Raw genomic sequence first — 25108 nt, forward strand, 5'->3', positions numbered from 1 at the left:
AAACTACAGCAGCCAAACTGAAATGTCTTGACTGTGCAATGACCTGGATAGCATAATTACAGTATACAGTCGAGCTGTGCCAAGCTGTGCCAAGCCACGACTACAGTAGGAACTCGAGGAAAAACAGGAAAGTCCTCACAGCCAACACAGAGCTTTGGGCCACGGCTAAATTTAGTCCCTGCTTCCTTGTGGCAACGCTTTAGGGGGTGAAAAAAAAGGAAGGAAATGCAGAAAGAGAAAAGAAAGGAATCTGCGAATGCATTCATGTGTCATAGGAGGGGAGTAGAGGAGAGGGGGAGAGGAGAGGATTTTTAAGTATCTAAACATCATGACCAGAATCTAGCCCCCACTACTGAATTATCTGCTCCATATATTTCTTAACAATCAACATCTTACATCCAGTGGTGTAAAGTAACAAAGTACATTTACTCAAGTACTGTAATAAAGTCAAATGTTTTTGCATTTTTTAATTACTGGAGTATTTCCAATTTTCAATACTTTTACTTTCCACTGCATCTCGGATCCAAATATTGAACTTTTACTCCATTTTTTTGGTAACTTTAGTTACTTTGTAGATTTTGATTATTATTACACAACGTACCCATTACCCACTACATCCCTATATACATTTCGGCCATTTGAAAATAGCCGATCTACAAGCTCACAATGCGTTGTGATGCGACGCATTGTGAGCTTGTAGATCTGCTATTTTCAAAACGTTTTTATAGATTTGAAAACTTGAAATGGGACATTCTGCATAATGGCCACTTTTACTTTTGGTACTTTAAGTACATTTTGATGCCAATACTTTTGTACTTTCACTCAAGTACATTTTGAATTCCGGACAGAGTACTTCTACGTTAAAGTATTGATACTTTTACTTAAGTAAAACATTTGAGTACTTTTTCCACCACTGCTTATACATCTATAACTCAAGTAAAAGTTCAAACTGAGCCCGCCCCCCCACCCCCCCCTGCTGTGTTTACCATCCTCGTCCATGGATAGGTGTCGTATGATAACTGGCGTGGTGTAGGCCGGCGTGATGAGGGGCACGCCGGACGGGGTGGCATAGCCGCAGGGCACGGGGACAGAATAACCCGGCGTGATGCCAGCGGTGGGCGGGCTGCCGGCCGGGACGTCCTGCCTCTCAGCGCCCACTCGCTCCGCGGGCTCCACGGGACAGGGAGGGGAGGAGGGGGGAGGAGGGGATGAGGAGGCGTGCTGCAGATCCAGCTGCTGCTGTTGGATGGAGGTGATGTCGATCACAGAGTAAGGGTTGACCTTGGAGGTCGTCCTGGGGAGCGCCGGAGGTGGGGGAGCGGCTTCACTTCCTGTTGACAGAAGACACGAGACAGCTTGTAATTGATAACAGCACTTCCATTCTGATAGGGAATGCATTCATATAATGATTTCAATTCATTTCTGGGGGTCATGTCTGGCACTGTACACATAGTACGTGAAGTTTGCATTTTAACATTCCTAATTGACAGCAGGAGCAGTGGAGAAGTGCCACTTCTGTGTTAGAGTCTTGCTCTGGGACACCTATTATGTAGATGTACAGCTGCCCTTAAAAGCTATTTCATTGCTGGCAGGATTCGAACCTGCGAGGGGAGACCCCAATGAATTTTGAGCGCCCAGTGTCTCCAAAAATCTCCCAACATTACAACATTGGGGCACCCCGAGGCCAATAGGATCTCCCCCCACAACATTCCAGCCTGTGAGATTTCCCTATAGGATTTCCCCCACCAAAATTCGGCTGCCAATCATGACTTGCCAGTCTTATGATAAAAACAAGTTCACCGATCGCGGGGAATAGTGCTGTGTATACACTGCTGTCTGACAGCTTTTAATTTGACCCGTTGTATCATGTCATATTGCTTTAGATGTGAGACGACCGTTATGCATGCACTCTCAAGACACGTTTTGGACTGAGGTCAGCTTGTTCAACTTCAAGTAATAGAATAGAATATAAATATTTCTACATAACAGCAATAGCCGAATAATGGGGATGTTGACACTAGTAAAATAACCTTCATTGCTTATACTTACAGATGCTGCATTTCATGCAGCACTGTAGGCTATAGCCTGAACCAGTGGTTATCAAACCTTTTCATGTCAAGGACCCCCAAATTGATATGTATTTGGCCGCAGACCCCCATCTGAAAATATTTTGTGCCAGGGACGGACCCCATAGAAGATTTGTGTTAAAATGTTTAAAAAATATTCCAAATGTTAAACATTTCTGCAAGATGTATGTCGGGCTCAAGTGGTTAAACTGAATTGAATGCAAAATTAGCTCATTTTTCTGGGAACCCCCCCCCCTCCCAAGGACCCCACTTTGGGAACCAATGGCCTAAACAGGCAAGTATGTCAGATACTGTAAATCAATTGATTTAGCGATCTTTATAGCAGATCTAATGGTGGTGATGTCATTTTCACACCAGTAAGCAATTAGCAATACAAAAGAGTCTGCCTGTCTCTAGATTGCAGGTACTCAGGTCTATGAGTCGGTCTATTCAGGTGTTAAATAGTCTAGACTAGCTGTTCCAGACATTCCTACTAAACAGTAGATGCTTTAACCTTATGTAAAATAAGGGGCATCTGGACTAATGCGCATCGATTTACACTGCAATTATAATAGCAAGGCGCCATTGTTATTCAATAGCTAACCAGCACACATTAAATGCCACGGATAAACATCATTTTGGGTTCTATAAAAAAAGCAGTCTATTATAAAGGTTTTAAATATTAGCTAAACCTACAGATAACCTGTACCTATCCAGCATGGCAGTATAGCTGAATAATGGGGATGTATACAGCACAGTAGCTTATGTCAGATACTGTAAATCAATTGATTTAGCTATTTTTATTATAAACACGCTTGTTATCGCTCTCCTCCTGCATTCACAGCAAACAGTGAAATAGGTAAATAGCATATATTATGTGACAGTCTGACAGGTCAAATTATAAAGCCTAGCCATCTTAAAGCTATATCATACAGAACTGTGGGCTAATAACACTTGCTTGAGTAGAATTAACAACCCGTTGAATGAAAATAAACGTGAATGAAGAATATCAAGGCCAAATGCACTTTATGTGTTTTGACAGCTGCAAAGGGATTTCCCAAACTGCTTCTGGTGACTCTGTGTCCATATAAGGGCATAGTGTGTCACTAGGGCACCCCCCTGATGGGAGATTTTCAGGAACATAGGGCCGGCGGTTCGAATCCCGTCTGTCGCACGTCCAAAACATCAAAGGTGACTAAATCGTGCACACATCACACAGAAATGGCTAAAGAATAGCCACATTTTTCTTCTCTCTCTCGTTTTTTCTCTCTTTTCCTTTCCTTTTTTCTCCCCCTCTCCTTCGGTGGCCCCCAGCTTGAGGGCATCGCCTTAACCACAGCCTCGACAACCTGTGCCACACCAATCCTCTCAACTAGGGCCGCAACATTGATGGTTTTGTGGTGTAGGACACTGTGTGAGAAATGTGTTGTTTACACTGTCTGTCCTTACTGCCCCTCCAGTACAACATGACTCAGGAGTACAACAGGAAATACAAGTTACTGTTGGTCTGACATACTGCACTTAATTACCCATTATTACTTTGTTATTACAATGTTATTACATTATTACACACAAATAGACCAAAAAATATTTTCACGTTGTCGGCAGGATTCGAACCTGCGCGGGGAGACCCCAATAGATTTCTAGTCTATCGCCTTAACCGCTCGGCCACGACAACCTGTGCCACACTTCATCAATCAACTAGGGCTGCTCTTTTTCTAATTTTTTTTATAGAAGCGTGTTTAAAATTTAATAAATTATAGTGTTTTTTATACATCAAAGTATCAATGCTAAAAAAATCTAATTGATTGTTTATAATTGACTAAATCAATCTATGAGCTCATTTCTTGGAGAGTTGCCAAAGTTGCCCTAAATAATTCAGGGCTGGTGTTGACGTGTGGCCTATGAGACGTCTACCTATTTATGTCTATGTGGAGGACTCTGGTCAACTGCATATAGGGTTCAAGTGGTTAATTGTTGCACCAGTTGTAACATCCAATATGTACTAAAGCTATTACGTTGTCGGCAGGATTCGAACCTGCGCGGGGAGACCCCAATAGATTTCTAGTCTATCGCCTTAACCACTCGGCCACGACAACTTGTGCTTCATTTAATCTCTCAAGTAAAGCTGGAAGATTGACGATTTTGTGGTGGTGTACAGCAATGTGTTGTTTACACTCTCTGTCAATCCTTACTGCCCCTCCAGTACAACATGACAGCTCTTACTAACAGGAGATACATGATACTGTTCGTTTGACATACTGTACTGCAATACACATAATTACTTTACTATTACTATGCTATTACCATGTTATTACTGTGTTGCATGTTGCTGTACATAATTCAGGGGTGGTGTTGACGTGTGGCCTAGTGGCCAATGTATTTAAAGGAGGTGTAGCTGATATTTTAGGAAAGGTGTAGACATCCAATATGTACTAAAGATTTTCCGTTGTCGGCAGGATTCGAACCTGCGCGGGGAGACCCCAATAGATTTCTAGTCTATCGCCTTAACCGCTCGGCCACGACAACTTGTACCACATTCAATCTCTTAAGTAGACCTGGAAGATTGACGATTTTGTGGTGGGGTACAGAAATGTGTTGTTTACACTCTCTGTTCATCCTTTCTGCCCCTCTGGTACAACATGACAGCTCTTACTAACAGGAGATACATGATACTGTTGGTTTGACATACTGTACTGCAATACACATAATTACTTTACTATTACTATGCTATTACCATGTTATTACTGTGTTGCAAGTTGCTGTACATAATTCAGGGGTGGTGTTGACGTGTGGCCTAGTGGCCAATGTATTTAAAGGAGGTGTAGCTGATATTTTAGGAAAGGTGTAGACATCCAATATGTACTAAAGCTATTACGTTGTCGGCAGGATTCTAGTCTATCGCCTTAACCACTCGGCCACGACAACCTGTGCTACATGTACTCTCTCAATTGAAACTGCAAGATTGAAGATTTTCTTAGCCATTATTCCAATAATTGTTTTGATTAATGGAGAAGCATGTTTAAAAGAAAGAAATTATTTTATTTATTATATATCAAAGAATCAATGTTAAAAAAATCAAATTGATTGTTTATAATCGGCTAAATCAATCTACAAACTCATTTCTTCCAGTGGAATGGCAAGTTGCCCTACATAATATGGATTCAGTGTTGACGTGCGGTACAGAGGCCAATGAAGCATCTACCTATTAATGTCTATGTGGAGGACCCCGGTCAACTGTATATAGGGGTTTAAGTGGTTAATTATTGCAACAGTAGTAACATCCAATATGTACTAAAGATATTCCGTTGTCGGCAGGATTCGAACCTGCGCGGGGAGACCCCAATAGATTTCTAGTCTATCGCCTTAACCGCTCGGCCACGACAACTTGTACCACATTCAATCTCTTAAGTAGACCTGGAAGATTGACGATTTTGTGGTGGGGTACAGAAATGTGTTGTTTACACTCTCTGTTCATCCTTTACTGCCCCTCTGGTACAACATGACAGCTCTTACTAACAGGAGATACATGATACTGTTGGTTTGACATACTGTACTGCAATAGACATAATTACTTTACTATTACTATGCTATTACCATGTTATTACTGTGTTATTACTATGTTACTACATTATTTAACACGAAAACAAAGTTTTACGTTGTCGGCAGGATTCGAACCTGCGCGGGGAGACCCCAATAGATTTCTAGTCTATCGCCTTAACCGCTCGGCCACGACAACTTGTACCACATTCAATCTCTTAAGTAGACCTGGAAGATTGACGATTTTGTGGTGGGGTACAGAAATGTGTTGTTTACACTCTCTGTTCATCCTTTCTGCCCCTCTGGTACAACATGACAGCTCTTACTAACAGGAGATACATGATACTGTTGGTTTGACATACTGTACTGCAATACACATAATTACTTTACTATTACTATGCTATTACCATGTTATTACTGTGTTGCAAGTTGCTGTACATAATTCAGGGGTGGTGTTGACGTGTGGCCTAGTGGCCAATGTATTTAAAGGAGGTGTAGCTGATATTTTAGGAAAGGTGTAGACATCCAATATGTACTAAAGCTATTACGTTGTCGGCAGGATTCGAACCTGCGCGGGGAGACCCCAATAGATTTCTAGTCTATCGCCTTAACCACTCGGCCACGACAACCTGTGCTACATGTACTCTCTCAATGGAAAGTGCAAGATTGAAGATTTTCTTAGCCATTATCCCAATAATTGTTTTGATTAATGGAGAAGCATGTTTAAAAGGAAGAAATTATCTTATTTATTATGTATCAAAGAATCAATGTTAAAAAAATCCAATTGATTTTTTATAATCGGCTAAATCAATCTACAAACTCATTTCTTCCAGTGGAATGGCAAGTTGCCCTACATAATATGGATTCAGTGTTGACGTGCGGTACAGAGGCCAATGAAGCATCTACCTATTAATGTCTATGTGGAGGACCCCGGTCAACTGTATATAGGGGTTTAAGTGGTTAATTATTGCAACAGTAGTAACATCCAATATGTACTAAAGATTTTCCGTTGTCGGCAGGATTCGAACCTGCGCGGGGAGACCCCAATAGATTTCTAGTCTATCGCCTTAACCGCTCGGCCACGACAACTTGTACCACATTCAATATCTTAAGTAGACCTGGAAGATTGACGATTTTGTGGTGGGGTACAGAAATGTGTTGTTTACACTCTCTGTTCATCCTTTCTGCCCCTCTGGTACAACATGAAAGCTCTTACTAACAGGAGATACATGATACTGTTGGTTTGACATACTGTACTGCAATACACATAATTACTTTACTATTACTATGCTATTACCATGTTATTACTGTGTTGCAAGTTGCTGTACATAATTCAGGGGTGGTGTTGACGTGTGGCCTAGTGGCCAATGTATTTAAAGGAGGTGTAGCTGATATTTTAGGAAAGGTGTAGACATCCAATATGTACTAAAGCTATTACGTTGTCGGCAGGATTCGAACCTGCGCGGGGAGACCCCAATAGATTTCTAGTCTATGGCCTTAACCACTCGGCCACGACAACCTGTGCTACATGTACTCTCTCAATTGAAACTGCAAGATTGAAGATTTTCTTAGCCATTATTCCAATAATTGTTTTGATTAATGGAGAAGCATGTTTAAAAGAAAGACATTATTTTATTTATTATATATCAAAGAATCAATGTTAAAAAAATCAAATTGATTGTTTATAATCGTCTAAATCAATCTACAAACTCATTTCTTCCAGTGGAATGGCAAGTTGCCCTACATAATATGGATTCAGTGTTGACGTGCGGTACAGAGGCCAATGAAGCATCTACCTATTAATGTCTATGTGGAGGACCCCGGTCAACTGTATATAGGGGTTTAAGTGGTTAATTATTGCAACAGTAGTAACATCCAATATGTACTAAAGATATTCCGTTGTCGGCAGGATTCGAACCTGCGCGGGGAGACCCCAATAGATTTCTAGTCTATCGCCTTAACCGCTCGGCCACGACAACTTGTACCACATTCAATCTCTTAAGTAGACCTGGAAGATTGACGATTTTGTGGTGGGGTACAGAAATGTGTTGTTTACACTCTCTGTTCATCCTTTACTGCCCCTCTGGTACAACATGACAGCTCTTACTAACAGGAGATACATGATACTGTTGGTTTGACATACTGTACTGCAATACACATAATTACTTTACTATTACTGTGCTATTACCATGTTATTACTGTGTTATTACTATGTTACTACATTATTTAACACGAAAACAAAGTTTTACGTTGTCGGCAGGATTTGAACCTGCGCGGGGAGACCCCAATAGATTTCTAGTCTATCGCCTTAACCACTCGGCCACGACAACCTGTGCTACATGTACTCTCTCAAGCAGAACTGCAAGATTGAAGATTTCCTTAGCCATTATTCTGACAATTATTGTTTTGATTGATGGAGAAGCATGTTTAAATTATCTTTATTATAATAATAATTATCTTATTTATTATATATCAAAGAATAAATGTAAAAAAAATCTAATTGATTGTTTATAATCGACTAAATCAATCTACAAGCTAATTTCTTCCAGTGGAATGGCAAGTTGCCCTACATAATATGGAGGCAGTGTTGACGTGCGGCCCAGAGGCCAATGAGTCGTCTACCTTTATGTCTATGTGGTGGACCCCGGTCAACTGTATATGGGGTTTAAGTGGTTAATTGTTGCACCAGTAGTAACATCCAGTATATACTAAAGCTATGATGTTGTCGGCAGAATTCAAACTTTTAGTGTAGCTCAGTTACCTTTCATGAAGAGTAACCAGCAGATTAGCTTGCCCAACAATGATCCAATTACATAAGACAAAATGAAAACATGGTGGCAAAGCCTTGTTTCTAGAGGGCGTGTGTTGTGTTATAGTCAGTCTGTCTGATTTACAGGCAGCTGTGAAATGGTTTGACGCCCTCTGCTTTAAATCAGCTCGTGGGCCCTTTTGAATCAAACACAACTGTGTTTACGATTTCACATAAATCTCTATACACATTCTCGCACACACACACACACACACACACACACACACACACACACACACACACACACACACACACACACACACACACACACACATCTCATAGACAGGCAGCAAACGGTAAACTTCAACTCTCCTGGTAAAAACCTTGAGCTATTCTGGTAGGGAGGTGTTTAAGTATATGCTTGCAGTGTTCAGCTGTGTGCGTGTGTGTGTGTGTGTGTGTGTGTTGTATAGAGGAGAGATATGTATTCTGTAGCACTGAGAGGTTATCTCCAGTAGATCATGTTATATAGGCATTATAGGGGACAGACATTATATGCTCTCTGATAAGTCGACCTGAGTTCAAATGGCTGATTCATAACATCAAGCGTTTTTAAGCTCGTTATTAGCACCACGCTCTAACCAACTGAGCTAACCGGCCAGATGTTCCTTAAAGTGACAGTACACCACACTAAAACTGGAACATGGACTTTAGATATTGTAAAATACAGTAGTGTTCTTACAGACAGACACACAGAGCTTGTGAACAACACATTTTCTGAACTATTCTGTTATGAATGAGATAACCCTTTCAGAGCTCTCTGTCCCTCTGTCTTAAATGGTGATCATTTAGCCACATAAACCTGATTTATTTTGGTCAATACACAGTAGCAATAGCGGGATTAACCAGTAATAATAGGGTAATAGCGTTATTACCCTGTTGGGTGTTATCCTATATATTAAAATTGGCTTAAGGGAGGCCGGTCGGCCGGGCATATACATATGACATCAGGGATCTCCATATATGGGCATAAAAGGGACAAGGACTGACAGATACAGAGATCTCCATATATGGGCATATCAGTCAGATAGAAAGGAAGTAAACGAGGTCGTTCACGGCAATGAACTAGTTCTTTCGAACGAATCGATCATGAACGACCCATCACTACTCCACATTGAAAGTAGAGCCTGTTTCCTGAATGGTCACCATTTATGGTATGGGATAAGACTCCTCCCCTATCACAGCCGAAATAGCTCAGTTGGGAGAGCGTTAGACTGAAGATCTAAAGGTCCCTGGTTCGATCCCGGGTTTCGGCATTTTGACCCCCTGATGATTATCCATAGTTAGAACTTTATCACTAGGTTAAGTCTACACCTTTCCTAAAGTATCAGCTACACCCCTTTTCATTACTAAGTGCTTCCCACTTGAATTAGTCAGCTTTGTCTTGTTTGTTGTTTTATCGTTTTGTCCACTTCATAATTAGCCCATAGCATTGTGAACAGGTCAATACTCTACACTACAAAATAATAATAAAGAAGTTAAATGAATACAAATCAGATCAAAGGTCAGCTATACACAGTTTTAGAAAAAAAGTTAAAAAAGTTAAACAAACACACAAAGACATCACTGAGTTCATCTAGACAAATGCCTTGTTAAAAAGAAAAAGCTTTTCTTAAAGGTATCATGACATTCATGTTAACACCACATTCAGAGTCTTTGTCCTGGTCCTTCAAACGTGTACAAAAAGTTTTAACTGAAAATTCCACTCCAGTGATTCACTGTAGGTGTTTTTGTCTCACATTTCTAAAGCCTTTTTAACTGCAATGAAAAAAGAAATCTTTGCCTGCGGGTGTCGCTGGTGAGGGATTTTGCCTGTCAATCATCGCCTCTGCTCCGCCCCCCCCCAAAGGAAAGGATAGGGGAGGGGAGGGGCGAGGAGGAGAGTGGGCGGGATTAATCGACTGTGACCTCACTGTCGAAGGGCCAAACTCAGATTACTTTTCAGCCTAATTATTCAGAAAACCCTAGACCACAGAAAATCCACTGAATGTTCAAAGTTCAGATTTTTTTGGTGTAATTGAGGTCATAAAACCCCCCAAAAAACATAAAAAATAAAAAAAGTGAAAATGAATGTCATCGAACCTTTAAAGTCACACCAAATTGCTACAAGAAAGTAACAGTGTTACATGGCCTTAGATATTGTAAAATATAAGTACCAGCTTGCAGACAGACACTTCACAGCTTGTGAACAGCTCTTTTTAAAGAATACATGAGACAAATTGCCCAGTTGGGGCCCACCCAAGGCCCAGGTAGAACCCACTTAAAGCCCACATGGGCAAACACAGGTGGGGCCCACCTGGATTCCAAATAAAATTGCATAGTTGGGGCCCACTCAAGGCCCAGGTAGAACCCACTTAAAGCCTGCATGGACAAACCCAGGTGGGGCCCATGTGGACCCTGCTGTCATTGCCCACTTGGGGCCCATATAGTGATCATTTTAGCCACATAAACCCTATATACTTTACTGACCGGGGTCCCCCAGGGGTTTATACTTGTTCCCCTACTTTTTCCCCTCTACCAAATCTCTTTGCCAAAAATAGCCAATCTATAAACTCACCCATTGGGATCTTGTAGATCTGCTATTTTTGGCAAATCTTTGTCTATTATTGACAAATGTTCGCCTGTTATGACATGCCCAGAAGAATAGAGATGCTAGGCTTCATGTGGCTGAGAGGAAACATAATACCCACACAGAGACCATTGGGGTCTGTAGAACAATCATAATATTTTTGTCAATATACAGCAGCAATAGCGGGATTAACCAGTAATGAAAGGGTAATAGTGTAATTACCTAATAACAGGTTAATAACACTGTAATCACTTATCATATCATGGTCAAACTAGGACTCCACATTGAAAGTAGGGCCTGTTTCCTGAATGGTCACCGCTTGTCACATGGGATCTGACCACACTCCCTCCCACAGCCGAAATAGCTCAGTTGGGAGAGCGTTAGACTGAAGATCTAAAGGTCCCTGGTTCGATCCCGGGTTTCGGCATTTTGACCCCCCCTCCCGGTGGTTATCCATAGTTATCAATCAGTAATAATAGAGTAATAGTGTTATAACAGGGTAATAACACTGTAATTACTTATTATATCATGGCCCTTTTGAATCCAAAGCAACTGTGTTTAAATGTGTCACACACCTCACAGAAATGCAGCAAACAGTAAACTTCAACTCTCCTGGTAAAAACCTTAAGCTACTCTGGTAGGGAGTTGTATATGCTAGAAGTGTGCAGCTGTGTGTGTGTTGTATTGAGGAGAAATTCTTTAGCACTGAGAGGTTATCTCCAGTAGATCATGTTATAGAGAAGACAGATATTACATGCTCTCTGACAAGTCGAGTGCAAATGGCTGATTCATAACATCAAGCGCTTTTAAGCTCGGCTAAAAGCCTGTGGCCATTACGGGGATCGAACCCGCGACCTTGGCGTTATTAGCACCACGCTCTAACCAACTGAGCTAAACGGCCATGCTGAGCAGAGCCCCTCCCTCCCCTGTCCATTGTTGACAGGAAGGGGAGGGGGAATGAACTGCTGGTATGTAGGAGTGAAAACACAGGCAGGAGTACAGACAGAGAAAGAGACAACCTGAACAAAATAGAAATAGATGAATAAACATTTCTCTTGAGTATGAAATTAAACATATTATTTGCATAATGTCAGCCAACATTGCAAGAGTTTGCTAAAGGAACAAGAAAAGTACATCCTTTCTTAAGTATAAGGTTCTCTAAAGGAGGTGACATGGGTCAAATTGCAAGAATTCTTCTCGATGAGAAATGTGCACTGAAAATATTTTCTTTCTTTTTTTAAGTCTTCCTGTAAAAGCTTAACCACTTAAAAACCTCTACTTAGTTCACCAGAGTCCCCCAAGGGGTCTATACTAGGTCCCCTCCTGATTTTGCTCTAAAACTAAATATCTTTGCCGAAAATAGGGATCTATGAGGTCACAATGCATCTCGTTGTGAGTTTGTCAATCTGTTACTTTCACAAAATCTTTCCGCCAGAATAGAGACGCTTGGGTTCATGTGGTTTAAACTGTATTATTTTAACATATCGCAAACTTAAGAAGCTTGGGGCACAATGATCACATTCCGTTATAGGGAGTATAGTGTGACTATCAGTGGTGTAAAGTAACTAAGTACATTTACTCAAGTACTGCACCTAAACTATTTGAAAATAGCTGATGCGACACATTGTGAGCTTGTAGATCTGATATTTTCAAATATTTTAGTACTTTTACTTTTGGTACTTTAAGTACATTTTGATACCAATACTTTTGTACTTTTACTCAAGTAATTTCTTTATTCCAGACTTTTTTCTTGTAACAGAGTACTTCTACATTGCAGTATTGATACTTTTACTTAAGTAACCACTGGTGGCTATTCACCACAATCATATTTATCTCCAAACACTGCGTCATGAATGCTGCCTTCAAGCATTTGTTTGGAATTGATAGTTAAGAAGTACGTAACACAAAATTGCGTAGAGGACATAAGTAACTCTGTCACGGTTACTTTCTATCAAAAGAAAGCATCGTGACCTGAGCTAAACTTAAACTTCTCTTAACCCTGTTATTTGCGGACAGCATAGCCTACAGTACCTCTGCAGGGCTGTGGATAACACCACTGTGTCATTAACCACAGTCTAACCAACTAAAGAGCTAAAGCATGCAGCCATGAAATGGAACACTTTCCTATTGCAGTCTCTACACAGATCCACGCAAAAGCAACTTTTAAAACATCTAAAAGAATGGAAGGGCCACTAGATTAGTAAAGGAAAGAAAAAAGTGTACGTGTGTGTGTGTGTGTGTGAGAGAGAGAGAGACAGAGAGAGATCCAGGGTCAAGTTGGATGATAAGTGTAGGGGGTGAGTAATAAGGGGTGTCAAGCTATTCAGTGATACAGCCCAGAACCCTCCAGCAACAGGCAGACCAGACATACTAGGTGTTAGGAGAGACTGGCAACACCCCCCCCCCCCCCATCCCCCGTCGACACTCCCCAACCTGGGGGGGAAGGGGCCTCATTTGAGTCAAGACCGCTTAACACAGAACAAAGTGAAAATAATGCTGTTCAGTGAAAGGACAAGACTACCATGTCTCAGTGTGTGTGTGTGTGGGTAGAGCTCACGCCTGATTTATACAGTTTCTCGCACCCAAAAATAGCAGATCGGCTATTTTCATGCGTGACACTGGCGTGCAAACTAAGCATAGATCAGGCCCAACATTTGAGTCATTATGTGACATCTGTCAAGGTCTCAGCTTGGACCATCCTACACGGGTGTAAGCAATGCTCTCGACCCCCCCTGAAGCTAAACATGATATATCGTTGGTGACAAACCTGTTCTCCCGGTGTCTGCCTCTGTCAGAGTGTCCTCCTCCACAGGAGGAGGCGGAGGTGGTAGATCAATGTCCTCCTCATCTGTCCCCTTGGCCACTGCTGTGCCTCCACTCGTCGTGGCGACTGTGGCGCCAGAAACCGCCGTCTTCTTTGGCGACGTAGCCGTGGATGAGGGTGGCGGTGGGTCCGGCTTTGGGGCCTGACCCTCGGACTGACTCTGCGATACGTCGCCGTGCACGGCTGGAGGGTTTGGGGGTGGTGGTGGCGGCCTGTCGGCTTCGGGGACCTCGTCGCCGCTGTCGTCGAATTCGAAGGCCTCTCCCTCATCTTCCTCAGCCAAGGGGACATCGTCCACCAACACTGGAAACGGGGAAAAAAAGAAAGAAAGATATTAATAATTATAATTTTGAAAAAAAACTAAGAAAATCATCAATCGCAGCCCTAGTTGATTGATACTGTGTGGCAAAGGTTGTGGTGGCCAAGTGGTTAATGCGATTGTGTGTCATAATGTAGTAAATAACACTGTAATAACATAGTAATATCAGAGTAATGTGTAATGCAGTACAATATGTCAAACCAACAGTATCATGTATCTCCTGTTAGTAAGAGCTGTCATGTTGTACTGGAGGGGCAGTAAGGATGGACAGAGAGTGTAAACGACACATTTCTGTACCCCACCACAAAATCGTCAATCTTCCAGCTTTAATTGAGAGATTTAATGTGGCGCAAGTCGTCCTAACGATTCCTAACAGGTCCTAACACTATCCAAACAGATCCTAACGCAGGTCCTAACACTTGCTACAGTTCCTAACACCTCCTAACGGCCATTGCTAACAGGTCCTAACGTGGCAATCCTAACACTGCTAATATGGGGGGTAAAAGAGCCAATCAGCTCTTGAGAGCTGATTAGGAGTGATTAGGAGGGAGGAAGGGAGAAGATCAGATTACAGCCTGTTTACACTATTTGTTGCTTAAAAGTGTTGCTTTGAGATCGCCTGCCGTTTTAATCTTTATCTTGAGTGAAAAAACAAACATGTCTAAAGCTTTGCATGCTTCATTTAACCCATTAAGACCAGGAACACACTGGTTACTGTGTAACCACTGTAACCACAGTCTTAAACCATTACTTTATACTTTGGCTATTTAAAAATAGCAGATCTACAAGCTCATATGGCGGCATTCTATGAGCTTGTAGATCTGCTATTTTTTATATCGTTTTTGTGCAAAAATAAATGGCAAAAATAAATGGCAGAACAATGGCTAAGAAAATCGTCAATCTTACAGTTTAAATTGATAGATTAACTGTAGCACAGGTTGTCGTGGCCGAGCGGTTAAGGCGATAGACTAGAAATCTATTGGGGTCTCCCCGCGCAGGTTCGAATCCTGCCGACAACGCAGTAGCTTTCGTATATATTGGATGTTACTACTGGTGCAACGAAGGGCAACTTGCAACTTGGGCAACTCTCTAAGAAATGAGCTCATAAATTGATTTAGACGATTATAAAAACTCCCCAATTTTTTTTGGGAACGATTCTTTGACATTTAGAAAAGAAGATAATATTTTCTTTTCAAACTAGCTTCTAGATTAGCACAAAAAAAAAAGGCAGAATAATGGCTAAGAAAATCGTCAACCCTGAACTTTTAATTGAGGAATTGAATGTGGCACAGGTTGTCGTGGCCGAGTGGTTAAGGCGATAGACTAGAAATCTATTGGGGTCTCCCCGCGCAGGTTCGAATCCTGCCGACAACGTAGAACTTTGTTTTTGTGTGTAATAATGTAGTAACATAGTAATAACACGGTAATAACAAAGTAATGTGTAATACAGTATGTCAAATCAACAGTACTAATCTCCTGTTAGTAAGAGCTGCCATGTTGTACTGGAGGGGCAGTAAGGATGGACAGAGAGTGTAAACAACACATTTCTGTACCCCACCACAAAATCGTCAATCTTCCAACTTTAATTGAGAGATTGACTGTGGCACAAGTTGTCGTGGCCGAGCGGTTAAGGCGATAGACTAGAAATCTATTGGGGTCTCCCCGCGCAGGTTCGAATCCTGCCGACAACGCAGTAGCTTTGGTATATATTGGATGTTAGTACTGGTGCAACGAAGGGCAACTTGCAACTTGGGTAACTCTCTAAGAAAATAGCTCATAAATATATTTAGACGATTATAAAAACTCCCCAAATTTTTTTGGGAACGATTCTTTGACATTTAAAAAAGAAGATAATATTTTCTTTTTAAACTAGCTTCTAGATTAGTCAAAAATAATAATTGGCAGAATAATGGCTAAGAAAATCGTCAACCCTGAACTTTTAATTGAGGAATTGAATGTGGCACAGGTTGTCGTGGCCGAGTGGTTAAGGCGATAGACTAGAAATCTATTGGGGTCTCCCCGCGCAGGTTCGAATCCTGCCGACAACGTAGAACTTTGTTTTTGTGTGTAATAATGTAGTAACATAGTAATAACACGGTAATAACAAAGTAATGTGTAATACAGTATGTCAAATCAACAGTACTAATCTCCTGTTAGTAAGAGCTGCCATGTTGTACTGGAGGGGCAGTAAGGATGGACAGAGAGTGTAAACAACACATTTCTGTACCCCACCACAAAATCGTCAATCTTCCAACTTTAATTGAGAGATTCACTGTGGCACAAGTTGTCGTGGCCGAGCGGTTAAGGCGATAGACTAGAAATCTATTGGGGTCTCCCCGCGCAGGTTCGAATCCTGCCGACAACGTAAAGCTTTAGTACATATTGGATGTCTACACCTTTCCTAAAATATCAGCTACACCTCCTTTAAATACATTGGCCACTAGGCCACACGTCAACACCACCCCTGAATTATGTACAGCAACTTGCAACTTGGGCAACTCTCCAAGTAATGAGCTCATATATTGATTTAGTCAATTATAAACAATCGATTTGATTTTTTTCAGAACGAATCTTTGATATTTTAGTATAAGATGATTTCTTCTTTTTAAACTAGCTTCTCGATTAATTAAAAAAATATTGGCAGAACAATGGCTAAGAAAATCGTCAATCTTAATTTTTTTATTGATAGATTGACTGTAGCACAAGTTGTCGTGGCCGAGTGGTTAAGGCGATAGACTAGAAATCTATTGGGGTCTCCCCGCGCAGGTTCGAATCCTGCCGACAACGTAATAGCTTTAGTACATATTGGATGTCTACACCTTTCCTAAAATATCAGCTACACCTCCTTAAATACATTGGCCACTAGGCCACATGTCAACACCACCCCTGAATTATGTACAGCAACTTGCAACTTGGGCAACTCTCCAAGTAATGAGCTCATAGACGGATTTAGTCAATTATAAACAATCAATTCGATTTTTTTCGGAACGATTCTTTGATATTTTAGTATAAGATAATTTTTTCTTTTTAAACACGCTTCTCGATTAATAAAAAAAAATTGCAGAACAATGGCTAAGAAAATCGTCAATCTTCCAGATTTAATTGATAGATTAACTGTAGCACAGGTTGTCGTGGCCGAGCGGTTAAGGTGATAGACTAGAAATCTATTGCGGTCTCCCCGCGCAGGTTCGAATCCTGCCGACAACGCAGTAGCTTTGGTATATATTGGATGTTACTACTGGTGCAACAACTTGCAACTTGGGCAACTCTCTAAGAAATGAGCTCATAAATTGATTTAGACGATTATAAAAACTCCCCAATTTTTTTTGGGAACGATTCTTTGACATTTAAAAAAGAAGATAATATTTTCTTTTCAAACTAGCTTCTAGATTAGCAAAGAAAAAATGGCAGAATAATGGCTAAGAAAATCGTTAACCCTGAACTTTTAATTGAGGAATTGAATGTGGCACAGGTTGTCGTGGCCGAGTGGTTAAGGCGATAGACTAGAAATCTATTGGGGTCTCCCCGCGCAGGTTCGAATCCTGCCGACAACGTAGAACTTTGTTTTTGTGTGTAATAATGTAGTAAAATAGTAATAACACGGTAATAACAAAGTAATGTGTAATACAGTATGTCAAATCAACAGTACTAATCTCCTGTTAGTAAGAGCTGCCATGTTGTACTGGAGGGGCAGTAAGGATGGACAGAGAGTGTAAACAACACATTTCTGTACCCCACCACAAAATCGTCAATCTTCCAACTTTAATTGAGAGATTGAATGTGGCACAAGTTGTCGTGGCCGAGCGGTTAAGGCGATAGACTAGAAATCTATTGGGGTCTCCCCGCGCAGGTTCGAATCCTGCCGACAACGCAGTAGCTTTGGTATATATTGGATGTTAGTACTGGTGCAACGAAGGGCAACTTGCAACTTGGGTAACTCTCTAAGAAAATAGCTCATAAATATATTTAGACGATTATAAAAACTCCCAAAATTTTTTGGGAACGATTCTTTGACATTTAAAAAAGAAGATAATATTTTCTTTTTAAACTAGCTTCTAGATTAGTCAAAAATAATAATTGGCAGAATAATGGCTAAGAAAATCGTCAACCCTGAACTTTTAATTGAGGAATTGCATGTGGCACAGGTTGTCGTGGCCGAGTGGTTAAGGCGATAGACTAGAAATCTATTGGGGTCTCCCCGCGCAGGTTCGAATCCTGCCGACAACGTAGAACTTTGTTTTTGTGTGTAATAATGTAGTAACATAGTAATAACACGGTAATAACAAAGTAATGTGTAATACAGTATGTCAAATCAACAGTACTAATCTCCTGTTAGTAAGAGCTGCCATGTTGTACTGGAGGGGCAGTAAGGATGGACAGAGAGTGTAAACAACACATTTCTGTACCCCACCACAAAATCGTCAATCTTCCAACTTTAATTAAGAGATTGACTGTGGCACAAGTTGTCGTGGCCGAGCGGTTAAGGTGATAGACTAGAAATCTATTGGGGTCTCCCCGCGCAGGTTCGAATCCTGCCGACAACGTAAAGCTTTAGTACATATTGGATGTCTACACCTTTCCTAAAATATCAGCTACACCTCCTTTAAATACATTGGCCACTAGGCCACACGTCAACACCACCCCTGAATTATGTACAGCAACTTGCAACTTGGGCAACTCTCCAAGTAATGAGCTCATATATTGATTTAGTCAATTATAAACAATCGATTTGATTTTTTTCAGAACGAATCTTTGATATTTTAGTATAAGATGATTTCTTCTTTTTAAACTAGCTTCTCGATTAATTCAAAAAATATTGGCAGAACAATGGCTAAGAAAATCGTCAATCTTAATTTTTTTATTGATAGATTGACTGTAGCACAAGTTGTCGTGGCCGAGCGGTTAAGGCGATAGACTAGAAATCTATTGGGGTCTCCCCGCGCAGGTTCGAATCCTGCCGACAACGTAATAGCTTTAGTACATATTGGATGTCTACACCTTTCCTAAAATATCAGCTACACCTCCTTAAATACATTGGCCACTAGGCCACATGTCAACACCACCCCTGAATTATGTACAGCAACTTGCAACTTGGGCAACTCTCCAAGTAATGAGCTCATAGACGGATTTAGTCAATTATAAACAATCAATTCTATTTTTTTCGGAACGATTCTTTGATATTTTAGTATAAGATATTTTTTTCTTTTTAAACACGCTTCTCGATTAATAAAAAAAAAATTGCAGAACAATGGCTAAGAAAATCGTCAATCTTCCAGATTTAATTGATAGATTAACTGTAGCACAGGTTGTCGTGGCCGAGCGGTTAAGGCGATAGACTAGAAATCTATTGGGGTCTCCCCGCGCAGGTTCGAATCCTGCCGACAACGCAGTAGCTTTGGTATATATTGGATGTTAGTACTGGTGCAACGAAGGGCAACTTGTAACTTGGGTAACTCTCTAAGAAAATAGCTCATAAATATATTTAGACGATTATAAAAACTCCCCAATTTTTTTTGGGAACGATTCTTTGACATTTAAAAAAGAAGATAATATTTTCATTTTAAACTAGCTTCTAGATTAGTCAAAAATAATAATTGGCAGAATAATGGCTAAGAAAATCGTCAACCCTGAACTTTTAATTGAGGAATTGAATGTGGCACAGGTTGTCGTGGCCGAGTGGTTAAGGCGATAGACTAGAAATCTATTGGGGTCTCCCCGCGCAGGTTCGAATCCTGCCGACAACGTAGAACTTTGTTTTTGTGTGTAATAATGTAGTAACATAGTAATAACACGGTAATAACAAAGTAATGTGTAATACAGTATGTCAAATCAACAGTACTAATCTCCTGTTAGTAAGAGCTGCCATGTTGTACTGGAGGGGCAGTAAGGATGGACAGAGAGTGTAAACAACACATTTCTGTACCTAACCACAAAATCGTCAATCTTCCAACTTTAATTGAGAGATTGACTGTGGCACAAGTTGTCGTGGCCGAGCGGTTAAGGCGATAGACTAGAAATCTATTGGGGTCTCCCCGCGCAGGTTCGAATCCTGCCGACAACGTAAGGCTTTAGTACATATTGGATGTCTACACCTTTCCTAAAATATCAGCTACACCTCCTTTAAATACATTGGCCACTAGGCCACACGTCAACACCACCCCTGAATTATGTACAGCAACTTGCAACTTGGGCAACTCTCCAAGTAATGAGCTAAAATATTTATTTAGTCAATTATAAACAATCAATTCGATTTTTTTCGGAGCGATTCTTTGATATTTTAGTATAAGATCATTTTTTCTTTTTAAACACGCTTCTCGATTAATAAAAAAAAATTGCAGAACAATGGCTAAGAAAATCATCAATCTTCCAGATTTAATTGATAGATTAACTGTAGCACAGGTTGTCGTGGCCGAGCGGTTAAGGCGATAGACTAGAAATCTATTGGGGTCTCCCCGCGCAGGTTCGAATCCTGCCGACAACGTAATAGCTTTAGTACATATTGGATGTCTACACCTTTCCTAAAATATCAGCTACACCTCCTTTAAATACATTGGCCACTAGGCCACACGTCAACACCACCTCTGAATTATGTACAGCAACTTGCAACTTGGGCAACTCTCCAAGTAATGAGCTCATATATTGATTTAGTCAATTATAAACAATCGATTTGATTTTTTTCAGAACGAATCTTTGATATTTTAGTATAAGATGATTTCTTCTTTTTAAACTAGCTTCTCGATTAATTAAAAAAATATTGGCAGGACAATGGCTAAGAAAATCGTCAATCTTAATTTTTTTATTGATAGATTGACTGTAGCACAAGTTGTCGTGGCCGAGCGGTTAAGGCGATAGACTAGAAATCTATTGGGGTCTCCCCGCGCAGGTTCGAATCCTGCCGACAACGTAATAGCTTTAGTACATATTGGATGTCTTTGTCTACACCTTTCCTAAAATATCAGCTACACCTCCTTAAATACATTGGCCACTAGGCCATATGTCAACACCACCCCTGAATTATGTACAGCAACTTGCAACTTGGGCAACTCTCCAAGTAATGAGCTCATAGACGGATTTAGTCAATTATAAACAATCAATTCGATTTTTTTCGGAACGATTCTTTGATATTTTAGTATAAGATAATTTTTTCTTTTTAAACACGCTTCTCGATTAATAAAAAAAAATTGCAGAACAATGGCTAAGAAAATCGTCAATCTTCCAGATTTAATTGATAGATTAACTGTAGCACAGGTTGTCGTGGCCGAGCGGTTAAGGCGATAGACTAGAAATCTATTGGGGTCTCCCCGCGCAGGTTCGAATCCTGCCGACAACGCAGTAGCTTTGGTATATATTGGATGTTAATACTGGTGCAACGAAGGGCAACTTGGAACTTGGGCAACTCTCTAAGAAATGAGCTCATAAATTGATTTAGACGATTATAAAAACTCCCCAATTTTTTTTGGGAACGATTCTTTGACATTTAAAAAAGAAGATAATATTTTCTTTTCAAACTAGCTTCTAGATTAGCAAAAAAAAAATGGCAGAATAATGGCTAAGAAAATCGTCAACCCTGAACTTTTAATTTAGGAATTGAATGTGGCACAGGTTGTCGTGGCCGAGTGGTTAAGGCGATAGACTAGAAATCTATTGGGGTCTCCCCGCGCAGGTTCGAATCCTGCCGACAACGTAGAACTTTGTTTTTGTGTGTAATAATGTAGTAACATAGTAATAACACGGTAATAACAAAGTAATGTGTAATACAGTATGTCAAATCAACAGTACTAATCTCCTGTTAGTAAGAGCTGCCATGTTGTACTGGAGGGGCAGTAAGGATGGACAGAGAGTGTAAACAACACATTTCTGTACCCCACCACAAAATCGTCAATCTTCCAACTTTAATTGAGAGATTGACTGTGGCACAAGTTGTCGTGGCCGAGCGGTTAAGGCGATAGACTAGAAATCTATTGGGGTCTCCCCGCGCAGGTTCGAATCCTGCCGACAACGCAGTAGCTTTGGTATATATTGGATGTTACTACTGGTGCAACGAAGGGCAACTTGCAACTTGGGCAACTCTCTAAGAAATGAGCTCATAAATTGATTTAGACGATTATAAAAACTCCCCAATTTTTTTTGGGAACGATTCTTTGACATTTAAAAAAGAAGATAATATTTTCTTTTCAAACTAGCTTCTAGATTAGCAAAAAAAAAATGGCAGAATAATGGCTAAGAAAATCGTTAACCCTGAACTTTTAATTGAGGAATAGAATGTGGCACAGGTTGTCGTGGCCGAGTGGTTAAGGCGATAGACTAGAAATCTATTGGGGTCTCCCCGCGCAGGTTCGAATCCTGCCGACAACGTAGAACTTTGTTTTTGTGTGTAATAATGTAGTAACATAGTAATAACACGGTAATAACAAAGTAATGTGTAATACAGTATGTCAAATCAACAGTACTAATCTCCTGTTAGTAAGAGCTGCCATGTTGTACTGGAGGGGCAGTAAGGATGGACAGAGAGTGTAAACAACACATTTCTGTACCCCACCACAAAATCGTCAATCTTCCAACTTTAATTGAGAGATTGACTGTGGCACAAGTTGTCGTGGCCGAGCGGTTAAGGCGATAGACTAGAAATCTATTGGGGTCTCCCCGCGCAGGTTCGAATCCTGCCGACAACGTAAAGCTTTAGTACATATTGGATGTCTACACCTTTCCTAAAATATCAGCTACACCTCCTTTAAATACATTGGCCACTAGGCCACACGTCAACACCACCCCTGAATTATGTACAGCAACTTGCAACTTGGGCAACTCTCCAAGTAATGAGCTAAAAGATTTATTTAGTCAATTATAAACAATCAATTCAATTTTTTTCGGAGCGATTCTTTGATATTTTAGTATAAGATCATTTTTTCTTTTTAAACACGCTTCTCGATTAATAAAAAAAGAATTGCAGAACAATGGCTAAGAAAATCATCAATATTCCAGCTTTAATTGATAGATTAACTGTAGCACAGGTTGTCGTGGCCGAGCGGTTAAGGCGATAGACTAGAAATCTATTGGGGTCTCCCCGCGCAGGTTCGAATCCTGCCGACAACGTAAAGCTTTAGTACATATTGGATGTCTACACCTTTCCTAAAATATCAGCTACACCTCCTTTAAATACATTGGCCACTAGGCCACACGTCAACACCACCCCTGAATTATGTACAGCAACTTGCAACTTGGGCAACTCTCCAAGTAATGAGCTAAAATATTTATTTAGTCAATTATAAACAATCAATTCGATTTTTTTCGGAGCGATTCTTTGATATTTTAGTATAAGATCATTTTTTCTTTTTAAACACGCTTCTCGATTAATAAAAAAAAATTGCAGAACAATGGCTAAGAAAATCATCAATCTTCCAGATTTAATTGATAGATTAACTGTAGCACAGGTTGTCGTGGCCGAGCGGTTAAGGCGATAGACTAGAAATCTATTGGGGTCTCCCCGCGCAGGTTCGAATCCTGCCGACAACGTAATAGCTTTAGTACATATTGGATGTCTACACCTTTCCTAAAATATCAGCTACACCTCCTTTAAATACATTGGCCACTAGGCCACACGTCAACACCACCTCTGAATTATGTACAGCAACTTGCAACTTGGGCAACTCTCCAAGTAATGAGCTCATATATTGATTTAGTCAATTATAAACAATCGATTTGATTTTTTTCAGAACGAATCTTTGATATTTTAGTATAAGATGATTTCTTCTTTTTAAACTAGCTTCTCGATTAATTAAAAAAATATTGGCAGGACAATGGCTAAGAAAATCGTCAATCTTAATTTTTTTATTGATAGATTGACTGTAGCACAAGTTGTCGTGGCCGAGCGGTTAAGGCGATAGACTAGAAATCTATTGGGGTCTCCCCGCGCAGGTTCGAATCCTGCCGACAACGTAATAGCTTTAGTACATATTGGATGTCTTTGTCTACACCTTTCCTAAAATATCAGCTACACCTCCTTAAATACATTGGCCACTAGGCCATATGTCAACACCACCCCTGAATTATGTACAGCAACTTGCAACTTGGGCAACTCTCCAAGTAATGAGCTCATAGACGGATTTAGTCAATTATAAACAATCAATTCGATTTTTTTCGGAACGATTCTTTGATATTTTAGTATAAGATAATTTTTTCTTTTTAAACACGCTTCTCGATTAATAAAAAAAAATTGCAGAACAATGGCTAAGAAAATCGTCAATCTTCCAGATTTAATTGATAGATTAACTGTAGCACAGGTTGTCGTGGCCGAGCGGTTAAGGCGATAGACTAGAAATCTATTGGGGTCTCCCCGCGCAGGTTCGAATCCTGCCGACAACGCAGTAGCTTTGGTATATATTGGATGTTAATACTGGTGCAACGAAGGGCAACTTGGAACTTGGGCAACTCTCTAAGAAATGAGCTCATAAATTGATTTAGACGATTATAAAAACTCCCCAATTTTTTTTGGGAACGATTCTTTGACATTTAAAAAAGAAGATAATATTTTCTTTTCAAACTAGCTTCTAGATTAGCAAAAAAAAAATGGCAGAATAATGGCTAAGAAAATCGTCAACCCTGAACTTTTAATTTAGGAATTGAATGTGGCACAGGTTGTCGTGGCCGAGTGGTTAAGGCGATAGACTAGAAATCTATTGGGGTCTCCCCGCGCAGGTTCGAATCCTGCCGACAACGTAGAACTTTGTTTTTGTGTGTAATAATGTAGTAACATAGTAATAACACGGTAATAACAAAGTAATGTGTAATACAGTATGTCAAATCAACAGTACTAATCTCCTGTTAGTAAGAGCTGCCATGTTGTACTGGAGGGGCAGTAAGGATGGACAGAGAGTGTAAACAACACATTTCTGTACCCCACCACAAAATCGTCAATCTTCCAACTTTAATTGAGAGATTGACTGTGGCACAAGTTGTCGTGGCCGAGCGGTTAAGGCGATAG

The 25108-nt window shown here is 40.4% G+C and overlaps 1 protein-coding gene across 2 annotated transcripts in view; it reads right to left on the reverse strand.

Moving 5' to 3' along the window:
* Nucleotides 1-25108, reverse strand: part of arhgef10 (Rho guanine nucleotide exchange factor (GEF) 10) — a 235584-nt gene that overhangs the window by 85402 nt on the left and 125074 nt on the right. For both annotated transcript variants that reach the window (XM_080413203.1, XM_080413202.1), the window contains exons 3-4: nt 13752-14111; nt 987-1331 (exon numbers count right to left, since the gene is read on the reverse strand). In XM_080413203.1, coding sequence (XP_080269329.1) covers nt 987-1331; nt 13752-14111 — 705 coding nt within the window. The remainder of the gene's footprint in view (nt 1-986; nt 1332-13751; nt 14112-25108) is intronic.

Source organism: Gymnoscopelus braueri (assembly GCF_963280865.1).
Source record: "Gymnoscopelus braueri genome assembly, chromosome: 19".
Taxonomy (NCBI): Eukaryota; Metazoa; Chordata; class Actinopteri; order Myctophiformes; family Myctophidae; genus Gymnoscopelus; species Gymnoscopelus braueri.